This window comes from Leucoraja erinacea, chromosome 27, assembly GCF_028641065.1.
Source record: "Leucoraja erinacea ecotype New England chromosome 27, Leri_hhj_1, whole genome shotgun sequence".
NCBI classification, from domain to species: domain Eukaryota; kingdom Metazoa; phylum Chordata; class Chondrichthyes; order Rajiformes; family Rajidae; genus Leucoraja; species Leucoraja erinaceus.
The window spans coordinates 444,034-454,159 of NC_073403.1; the positions used below are offsets into that span (position 1 = coordinate 444,034).

General features: G+C 63.0%; 2 protein-coding genes across 2 annotated transcripts; both read left to right on the forward strand.

Moving 5' to 3' along the window:
• The first annotated feature begins 942 nt into the window (after positions 1-942).
• mreg (melanoregulin) lies at positions 943-5,060 on the forward strand. Its single transcript, XM_055656699.1, has 5 exons — positions 943-1,040; positions 2,136-2,298; positions 3,489-3,579; positions 4,098-4,258; positions 4,707-5,060. Exons 1-5 carry the CDS (start codon positions 943-945, stop codon positions 4,896-4,898), a joined length of 705 nt encoding a protein of 234 aa, XP_055512674.1. The 3' UTR covers positions 4,899-5,060.
• Positions 5,061-5,536: 476 nt separating this feature from the next.
• Positions 5,537-8,897, forward strand: LOC129710012 (telethonin-like). The gene is made up of 3 exons (XM_055656700.1): positions 5,537-5,620; positions 7,357-7,640; positions 8,221-8,897. Exons 1-3 carry the CDS (start codon positions 5,537-5,539, stop codon positions 8,591-8,593), a joined length of 741 nt encoding a protein of 246 aa, XP_055512675.1. The 3' UTR covers positions 8,594-8,897.
• The last annotated feature ends 1,229 nt before the right edge of the window (positions 8,898-10,126 follow it).

Genomic DNA, 10,126 nt, shown 5'->3' on the forward strand with positions numbered 1-10,126 from the left:
CAAAGTCCTGGTGTAACTCAGCGAGTCGGGCAGCGTCTCCGGAGAGATGGGATGGGTGGCTTTTCGGGTCGAGACCCTTCTTCAGACACACGAAGCCCCACCTGTGGGCAAGGAGGGGCAGCAACTCTCTGGCCCAGCGCCCCATTCCACATCAATGCTGTGTTTGTTCCTGAACGATCCGATGTTTCTTGAAGCAAATGGGAGCTGCCTGGTGGACCGGCAGTTTGTCCATGAGCCTCTCAATAGCTTTGTGTGTGTTGTATCGCTGGAGGCGAGAGCTGAGTACAGCGTCGCTCACATGACCACCCATGACTTGGTTCGCTCCAGAGGAAACAGTCAAACCATCCACAACCCGCACCTCGAGTGAAGGCGCCTCCATCGCGGGCCGACCCGGACTCCGACCCCAGGCCCCGCACCGTGTCCACCCAGTGGCCCAGCGTCCTGGCGCCGGGTGTCCAGCGGGGAGATGGGGGACTGGACCCCGATGAGTTGGGTTTGTTGTTCGTGCTGCGACGGCGAGGAGACCGAGGAGAAGATTCCCATCATCAGGTAACGCGGCGCCGCTCCCAGTGGCCGAGACATCCAGTGGCCGGGGCTCCCAGTGGCCGGGGCTGCCAGTGGCCGAGACATCCAGTGGCCGAGACATCCAGTGGCCGGGGCTGCCAGTGGCCGGGGCTGCCAGTGGCCGGAGCTGCCAGTGGCCAGGACATCCAGTGGCCGGGACATACAGTGGCCGGGGCCTCCAGTGGCCGGGGGCATCCAGTGGCCGGGGGTGGAACAGGCTCCGGACTGGCGGCGGGGAGGGGTGTGTGTGGATGGGGAGCGGGGAGCGGTTGGGGAGGGGGGGGGGGCGGGTGCTTGTGGTTGGTGGCGGGAGCTGGGAAGTAGATTGGCCTACCAAGTGCCAGTGACGTTCCTGGATGAGTAGCAGAGGGGAGCGGGATGGGAGGGGGGTGGTCGTCCAAACCAAGGCCTGGACCCCCCCTCCCCTCCCCCAGCCACCGCTCGCTGCGAGAAACAGCCGCTCCCATCGCCCCCCAGTGACGTCACGCGCCGGACATATTTGGACTGAAATGCGTAAAATTGTCCAAACCTTCAACCTTCCTGACAAGGCTGAGCAAGTTCCCAACAACTCTCCCCAACTTCTACAGATGCGCCGCAGACAGCATTGTGTCCGGGTGCATCACAGCGCGGTTTGGGAACAGCCCCGTCCAAGGCCCAGAGACTTGTGGACGCAGCCGAGACCATCACACAAACCAATCTCCCTTCCATTGACTCCATCTACACCTCACGCTGCCTCGGCAAGGCCAGCAGCATCATCGAGGATGAGTCGCACCCCCGGTCACTCCCTCTTCTCCCAGGCAAGAAAAGAAGACCTCCAGATTCAGGAACAGTTTCTTCCCGGCTGTTATCAGGCATCCATAACAAGGGGTCACAGTTTAAGGATAAGGGGGAAATCTTTTAGGACCGAGATGAGAAGAACTTTTTTCACACAGAGAGTGGTGAATCTCTGGAACTCTCTGCCACAGAAGGTAGTTGAGGCCACAGTTCATTGGCTATATTTAGAGGGAGTTAGATGTGGCCCTTGTGGCTAAAGGGATCAGGGGGTATGGAGAGAAGGCAGGTACAGGATACTGAGTTGGATGATCAGCCATGATCATATTGAATGGCGGTGCAGGCTCGAAGGGCCGAATGGCCTCTACTCCTACACCTATTTTCTAAGTAACTGAACCGTCCTCCCACCAGTTAGAGAGCGGCCCTGACATCCCGTCCACCTCATTGGAGACCCTCACACTATCTTTAATCCAGAACTTCAATGTAATATCTTTGCACTAAATGTCGTTTCCTTTACCCCATATCTGGCCACTGTGGACGGCTTGAATATAATCACATCTAGTCTTTACTGTCACTGGATGGGACACAAACAAAGTCTGTCGATGTACTGGGTCACAACCCAAACAATGTGGGTCTCCTCGCCGCCCGCGAGTTAAACCCCCCCCCCCCGCCCCATCGCCCCACCCGCCCTTCCCCCTATAACCCCCCCCGCCCCACCGCCCTTCCCCCTATAACCCCCCCCCCCCCCCCCAACTCCGCCTGCCCAGTCACTGTCTCACTGACGTGTCCGGTTTGTGCAGCAAACGAGACGTTGATGTATTTTGCCAAAGAGGCCGCAGCGGCGGCGCTCGGAACTTCCCAAACATGTGGAGCGAAATACGCGGCGTCTCCCTCCAGGAACGGGACGACGAGGAAGTTCGCAATTTGCTTCATAGACGCGCCAAGACCAGGAGAGGATCGCAGGTCGGAACCCGCCCCCTCACCCCAGTCCCTCCCTCCCTCCCCTCCCCTCCCCCCTCCCCCCTCACCCCTCCTCCCCTTCACCCCCTCCCTCCACCCTCACCCCCTCCCCCCCAGTCCCTCCACCCTCACCCCCCCACTCACCTCCCGCGGGTCGCTAATGGGAGAACGGGCTGTGAAACCAACAAAATCGCCCGAGTTTGGAAATAGTTGGGAGGGGCAGGCGAAGGGAGGCGGGGGGAGGGGCGGGAGGGGGCGTGTTGAGGGGGGGGCAGGGTCGGGGATGGCAGGGTCGGGGAGGGCAGGGTCGGGGAGGGGGCAGGGTCGGGGCAGGGTCGGGGGGGGAGGGGGCGGGGGGGCAGGGTCGGGGGGGGCAGGGTCGGGGAGGGGCAGGGGGCAGGGAAGGGGTCGGGGGGGAGGGGGGGAGGGGCGGGGGGCAGGGGGGGGGGCAGGGTCGGGGAGGGCAGGGTCGGGGAGGGCCAGGGTCGGGGGGGGGCCGGGTCGGGGGGGGGGGGCCAGGGTCGGGGGGGGGGCAGGGGCGGGGGGGGGAGGGTCGGGGGGGGGGGGGGGGGGGGTCGGTCGGGGGGGGGCAGGGGGGGGGGGGGGCAGGGTCGGGGGGGCAGGGGCGGGGGGGGGGGGTCGGGGGGGGGGGGCCAGGGCAGGGTCGGGGGAGCAGGGCAGGGTCGGGGGGGGGGGAATCGGGGGGGCAGGGGCGGGGGGGGAGGGTCGGGGGGGGGGGGGGGGCCAGGGTCGGGGGGGGCAGGGTCGGGGGGGGAGGGGCGGGGGGGGGGGGGGGGGGGGCGGGGGGGCAGGGTCGGGGGGGCAGGGTCGGGGGGGGCAGGGTCGGGGGGGGCAGGGTCGGGGAGGGAGGGGCGGGCCAGGGGCGGGGGGGGGGGGGGGGGGAGGGGGGAGGGGGGGGGGGGGGCGGGGGGGGGGGGGGAGGGTCGGGGGGGGGCAGGGTCGGGGGGGGGGGCAGGGTCGGGGAGGGCAGGGTCGGGGGGGCAGGGTCGGGGAGGGGGTTACCCTTCCCCACCAACAATGAACAAATCTGGACAAATACGTGATTCAGTGCCCCGAAGGTCAGAGGTCAGGCTGTTTCTCTGGGGTTAGAGTTCGGCGCTGCCCCTGGGGTCAGCTGGGGGTCAGCTGGGGTTGGGTCACCGCTGCCAGTAATCGCTGCTCCTCTGTCCAAGGGTTACCGGCGGCTGAGCCTCGACATCCAGTCGGCGCTGCAGGAACGCGAGGACATGTTGGACAAGTGGAAGTTCATCCTAGAAAGCCTGGGTAAGAAACAGAGACATAACCCCCCCTCCCCCACCCCGCCCTCTCATCTGCCCCAGTTGACCCAGCGCCCACAGACATGTCTACCAGAAGCTGCCATCCTGGACATTAGTTCATTCCACACGGCACTTTCCCGATTTTCTTCAAGACAGCAAGGGATTGGAATACCCCAGCAGCCAGCACCAGAGATCGCCACAACATCAACACACACAAAGATGCATCTCCATCTTGACTAGTACGTCCCCCACCACCGTAGTGCTGAGTGATATTCCACTGTTACTACATCCAGTTGCATCCAGCATCTCACTTGAGCCCCTCGTCACCCCCCCCCCCCCCCCCCCCCCCACCCCCCTTAGCCCCTTCTGTGTTGGGCCGGGTCTGGTCCTGGTCTGAGCCTGTTTTGGAAGGGGATTGAGCCGGATTTGGGCGGGTTTAGGTCTGGGTTGGGCCGGTGCATGACCCGAGTTTGTTCTGGGTTATGGCCGGATTTGACCCCTGTCTGAGCCGATCTGTCTCCGCAGGTTTCGGGGCCGAGGCGGACGCGATGCTGACGGTCACAACCAGTTCCTCGTACAGTAGCCTGCGTAACGCTCTAGAGGCCGAACGGCTCCTCGACATCCTCGCCCAGGAGAGCAACATCTTCGACAAAAGGGTGCCGGCGGAGCGATACATCTACGTCCTGGTGAGCGGACGGTGGGGGGGCGTGGGGGGGTGTGGGGGGAGGGAGGGGGTGGGGATGGGGGGGGGGGGGGGGGGGGGGGAGAGGATACAAAGAGAGATGAGGCCAGAATCAAGAATGCTGGAGTAACTCAGCGAGTCAGGTAACATCTCTGAAGAAATTAAATGGGTGACGTTTCTGGTCAGCAGTGGAGAGGGTGGGGGCAGGTGTGTGAGCGGTGAGGGGGGGGCAGGGGGGGAGGGGGAGGGGGAGGACAGGGGGGAGGGGGGGGGGAGAGGGGGAGGCGCTAGAGGGTACGGACACAGGGGGAGGGGGGAGGGGGGAACGGAGGGGGGAGAGGGGGGATACGGGGACAGGGGGGGAGGGGGGAGGGGAGAGGGGGAGGCGCTAGAGAGGTCGGGGTGCTGGTATGGTCAAGGCCGCTACAGCCGCTGACACCCCTCTGTTTCAGGACTGCCTCATCTCACTCGACGCCGCCCAGGACTTCGTGTCGAAAGCCAAGAGCTGTTTCCCGCCCGGGCGCGGCGCGGAGCGGGACGTGGTGGCCGTGTTGGTCAAGGCGGACGAGGTGGGGCTGGCGTCGGGCGAGGAGCTGGAGGAGGTGGACGAGGAGGCCGCGTTGTCCACCTCGCTGGAGTTGTGATGTGGGGCCGGGACTGGAGCAACGCCGTGTCCGCCCGACCGGGAAACGTAGACTTTGTACAACGGGCCGAGTGGATAAATCACGCGAGAAACTCACCAACGCGGCGCCGACCGGCGATGTATCATTTATGTTGTTGATTGTGTTATAAATACACACGGCATCCGCTCATCACCGCCTGCTTGTTGTTGATGGGAACTACACACGCGGCTCTAACAGCGCGGCGCTCCCTCACTGGCCCTCCCCCCACAGCGCGGCGCTCCCTCACTGGCCCTCCCCCCACAGCGCGGCGCTCCCTCACTGGCCATCCCCCCCCACAGCGCGGCGCTCCCTCCTCCCCTCCGTCCTTCCCTCCACACACACAGCGCGGCGCTCCCTCCCCCCACAGCGCGGCGCTCCCTCACCCCACAGCCCTCCCCCACACACACAGCGCGGCGCTCCCTCCCGCCCCCCCCCCCCCACACAGCGCGGCGCTCCCTCACCGCCCCTCCCCCCCCCACCCCCCACACACACACAGCGCGGGCGCTCCCTCACCGCCCCCCCCACGGCCCATCTTTTCTTTTAACCAAAAATAATTTAATCAATTATGAAAAATAATATTTACAGCACAATATAAAACCACCATAGAACAGGTCGAACAAATGTACGAAATAAATTTCCTCAACAAGTATATTACAATCCCCATCCAGGATGACTTCCACCACACGCGGTGCCCAAAGCTCCCGGTAATCCCCAGGGCCCCGTGGACCGCGCGGAGTCCCCTCTCTAACGTCACCCCGGAAATGGGACAGGCAGCCCCTCTTGAAAGGACAGCTCTCATATCCAGGAATTAGCGCAGCCAATCTACTGTCCAGTGGGACTATCGCACCGTGCAGGATACATTTGGACAGGTCCATGGATAGGACAGGTTTGGACGGATATGGAGATGTTAGTAGGCGTGGGCAAGTTGGGCCGAAGGGCCTGTTTCCACGCTGCATCGGTGTACGCCTCTATGACCATGAACCGTGGACAGGTAAAGGCCTGACTCACCTGAGGTGGCCTCGATAACCGGTGGTCCTGCAACTGAATAACACACAAGCATCTCTGTGGCCCTTGGACCTCCTTGGCAAACCAAACCTACAGACAAACAGGCACAGAGTGCTGGAGGAACTCAGTGGGCCAGGCAGCATCTGTGGAGGGGGGGGGGGGGGGTGGGTTGTAGAGAGATTGTGTGTGTGGGGGGGGGGGGGGGGGGCGGGGGGGGGGGGTAGAGAGAGAGTGAGAGTGTGTGTGTGTGGGGGGGGGGTTGTTAGTGGTCATCTAACGTTGGAGAATGCAATATTCATGCCGCTGGGCTGTAAACTGCCCTAGTGGGATTTGAGCTGCTGTTCCCCAGTTTGCGTGTGACCTCACTATGGCAATGGAGTGAAAGGTCGGTGTGGGACTGGGAGGGGGAGGGGAAGGTCAAATGATTAGCAACCGGGAGACCGGGCACAGATGTTTGAGCAAAAACCCTCGCCGAGTCTGCACTTGGTTTCGCCGATGTACAGGAGTGCACAGCGGAGGTTAGAGGGTGTGAATTGTGTCTCACCGAGGGGGGGGGGGGGGGGCTCACTGGATAGAGACGATGGGGGGGGGGGGTGAGGAGACAGAGGAGTTGAGAGAATGGGATAGCGGCTTTGCAGAAGGCAGGGTGGGTGACGTGTCTGTGGGTCCACAGTGTCGGTCAATGTTCTGTCCGCTGTGTGTAGGGACAGGACTGACTGAAGGGAGCGGGAGTACCTGGCGCGAGTGACCCTCTGGAACGGGTAGACTGGAGCACGCACAAGCCCAAAGCTTGCCTGTTTCCTACTTGTTGCTCCCGCCCGCTGGCACTAGAACCCCCCCCCACCCCCCGGCCCTAAATAGTCACCAACCGCGGCCCGCGAACATGTCACAGAGAATTACACGCCAGTTACTCCCGCTCCCCCTTCACTCACCCATTCTCAATGTAACATTTAGACAATAGGTGCAGGAGTAGGCCATTCGGCCCTTCGTGCCAGCACCGCCATTTAATGTGATCATGGCTGATCGGCCCCAATCAGTACCCCGTTCCTGCCTTCTCCCCATACCCCCTGACTCCGCTATCTTTAAGGGCCCTATCTAGCTATTTTGTGTCTGTCTTTGGTTTAAAGCAGTTCCTTCTCTCAGTCAAAATACCATTAATCACTCCTGACCCTTGACAATGCGGCGCTCCCTCACTGCCCCGCCCACAGCGCGGCGCTCCCTCACTGCCCCGCCCACAGCGCGGCGCTCCCTCACTGCCCCGCCTACAGCGCGGCGCTCCCTCACTGCCCCGCCCACAGCGCGGCGCTCCCTCACTGCCCCGCCCACAGCGCGGCGCTCCCTCACTGCCCCGCCCACAGCGCGGCGCTCCCTCACTCCTCTCCCTCGCGGTTGAGCCGGGCCGTGTTGTCTGGCACCGGCGGGTGAGTGCTGACAGTTGGAATGTGACGGTAACGTCACCAATTCCACAGCGAGTTCCCAGCGTGGGTTTAACAGCGCCCAGAATAGCGGCGGCAAGGTACTTAAAGGGGAGGCGAGCGGGCAGCGCTCAGACCGGACACCGAGACTGACCGAGCGGACACGGGTATCTGCGGGAAACAAGATGAAACTTTCGCCTGACGCCACTCTCATCGCCTCTGTTAGAGAGGAGGACGCGCGGCGGAGGGAGTTTTACGCGGCAGAATGGGACGACCTGATCCTGAAAACGCGGCCCCACGACCGGTGAGTGTCCGAAGCCCCGGGCAGGAGGAGCGGGGCAGGGGGGGGCAGAGGGGGGGGTGGGGGGGGGGGGGGGGGGGGGGGGGGTAGTTGAGGCAGGGACTATCCCAGCATTTAAGAGATCCTTGGACAGGTACATGGATAAGATATGGGTCAAACTAGTGTAGATGTGGTTTGTTGGTATCAGAAGCAAGTTGGGCCGAAGGGCCTGTTTCCATGTTGTGTCCACTCTATGACAGGGGCGAGACGCGGGGGGTCGCGAGGTGGCGAATCACAGAGCGAGGGGACAGACAGAGGGTGAAGGATTTATATAAAGAGACAATGAGAGAGACGCGAGAGAGACGCGGGAGAGACGCGGGAGCGACGCGGGGAGAGACGCGGGAGGGACGCGAGGCACGGTGCAGGGGGTCGGAGTTACACGGGGCAGTGGGAAAAGGCGGTGGGCCCGCGGGAGTCGGGGGTCGTTGGTCCGCGGGGGTGGGGGAGGGGGTGGGTGGGTGATCTGCGAGCGGGGAGATTGTGCGCCGGGCTATCCGGTCTAACCCGGTCTAACCCGGTCTAACGCGCCTCTTTCCGGCGGCAGGTGGTCTGCGGCGGAGCGGAACGGCTGCCGGGGGGAGAGCTATGCGAGGAAGGGGCAGGTGAGCTACCTGCTACAACGCGGCCCGGACCTGCGGCTCCGGACGGGACTCCTTGGCCGTGAGCTGACCGAGTATCACCTGCCGCTGCCCATCTTCACACCGGCCCAGGTCGGCGCCGGCACCGAGTGGTCAGAGGCGGAGCGGGAGTGGGAGCGGTCGCAGAGCCCGAGCGGCGTCTGTCCCAACAAGAAGGAGATCTCGGCGATCACCAGAGAGTTGCCGCCGCTCATGCAGCCCGCGTCCCTGGGCAAGAAGCCGGACATGGCCCGCAGGTCCCTGTCGCGCTCCATGTCACAGGAAGCGCAGCGGGGCTGAGCTGCCCGGGTCTATCCCCGGCGGACGGTGCAAGGAACCGGCATGTGTTGGGCGGGGGCAGGTTGGCAGCGGGGCGGCGGAGACGGATTTGGAAGCGGGGAGAGAGGCGCGGGATGACGGGCGGGAGCGGGGAGAGAGGCGCGGGATGACGCGCGGGAGCGCGGAGAGAGGCGCGGGATGACGGGCGGGAGCGGGGTTGGAAAGTGCCGGGGAAATGTGTTTTATCTTTGTAGATGTTTGATGATTTATTTTTGTAATTGATGCTGATTTATTTCTAATAAACGTGAGTGAGTTTGGACGTCGATGAGTTTTTCTTCTTCTCCTTGTGTTTGAGGCAGCACAGTTTCTGTGTCGCTGTCGCCAGTTCAATGTATGTTGTACACGCGAGTACACGCCTTCTGGAAACCCTTAGCCGCTCGGCCCACTGTGTCTCTGCAATCCCACACCGAACTATCTCTCCTTACAACCGTGCGCAGTCGCGTTGGGGTCACGATGTGAGCGCGGGGGCAACGGATAAACAACCCGGGGATAAAACACAAACTAACTTTATATTTGCGAGTAAGTGACGGAGTTTGCTGAAGCCGACGCGGAAACGCAATTACACACCTGCTGATGTCAAGCTTCTGGCGCAGCGACTCGGCGCTGGAGATCTTGAGGCGAGACCGGTGTGTCGCCCCCCGCCCCCCGCTCTAGGCCCGACAACTTCCCGCGGCTCCGGTACCCGCTCCAGCTCCCGCCACCAAGGGCGTTTACCTCAGTTGCGTCGGCGCTAAATCCCCTCAATCTCGTACAGTCTGGGTCCCACCCGCGACCCCCCCGGCCCCGGTATCTCCGGACTGAAGCCTTACTGCCGGGGGGGGGGGGGGGGGGGGGGGGGGGGGGAGGGGGAAGGGAGGGGGGGGGGGGGCTGACGGACGGGATATTTTCCAAAGATCAACGTGACCTACAGCCTCTAACCTTTGCCCTGACTTTCAAAGGTCAGCCGCAGCACAACTGCACAGCTCCGGTGTTCAGGGTCTGAGCGAGGCTGTCGGTGTGGAGTTTGCCCGCTCTCCCGGTGATAGGTGGGTGCTCCGGTTTCCTCCCCCGTGGGTCAGTTGGCCGCTGTGAATGGCCCCGCGCGTGGCGGGGACTGATGGTGTGCGTGTGGGGGGGGGGGGAGGAACTGGGAGCTGAGAACATTTTTGTATTACATGTAAATAAAACATAATGAGAATGAAACGCCCGGGAACTCACAGGCTGCTGCATCTGCCGCCACCGTTACTGGTTTCTGTAGCAACTCATCCACAGTCGTGGATCATCTTAGAAAGTTGTCCTTCACACTGAAGCATTTCCACATTGGAACCGACGTTAAACACCAAGGAGTAACTCGGCGGGTCAGGCAGCATCTGTGGAGAACATGGATAGGTGACGTTTCAGGTCGAGACCCTTCTTCAGACTGAGAGTCAGGGCGGGGGGAACAGTTTGTAATCTCCCACCTCCACCCCCCTCTCCCCCCCCGCCCTCCTTTTCACAAGCGTTACATGAAATACA

What these genes read in the sequence shown, in the direction of transcription:
- mreg (XM_055656699.1), top strand. Translation starts at nt 943, where the DNA reads ATGGGAGGGGGGTGGTCGTCCAAACCAAGGCCTGGACCCCCCCTCCCC. An exon ending in AGACCAGGAGAGGATCGCAG is followed by an intron (nt 2,299 to 3,488) that starts GTCGGAACCCGC and finishes CCTCTGTCCAAG; the next exon opens with GGTTACCGGCGGCTGAGCCT. An exon ending in GTTCATCCTAGAAAGCCTGG is followed by an intron (nt 3,580 to 4,097) that starts GTAAGAAACAGA and finishes CTGTCTCCGCAG; the next exon opens with GTTTCGGGGCCGAGGCGGAC.
- LOC129710012 (XM_055656700.1), top strand. Translation starts at nt 5,537, where the DNA reads ATGTACGAAATAAATTTCCTCAACAAGTATATTACAATCCCCATCCAG. An exon ending in CGCGGTGCCCAAAGCTCCCG is followed by an intron (nt 5,621 to 7,356) that starts GTAATCCCCAGG and finishes GAGTGCTGACAG; the next exon opens with TTGGAATGTGACGGTAACGT. An exon ending in AAAACGCGGCCCCACGACCG is followed by an intron (nt 7,641 to 8,220) that starts GTGAGTGTCCGA and finishes TTCCGGCGGCAG; the next exon opens with GTGGTCTGCGGCGGAGCGGA.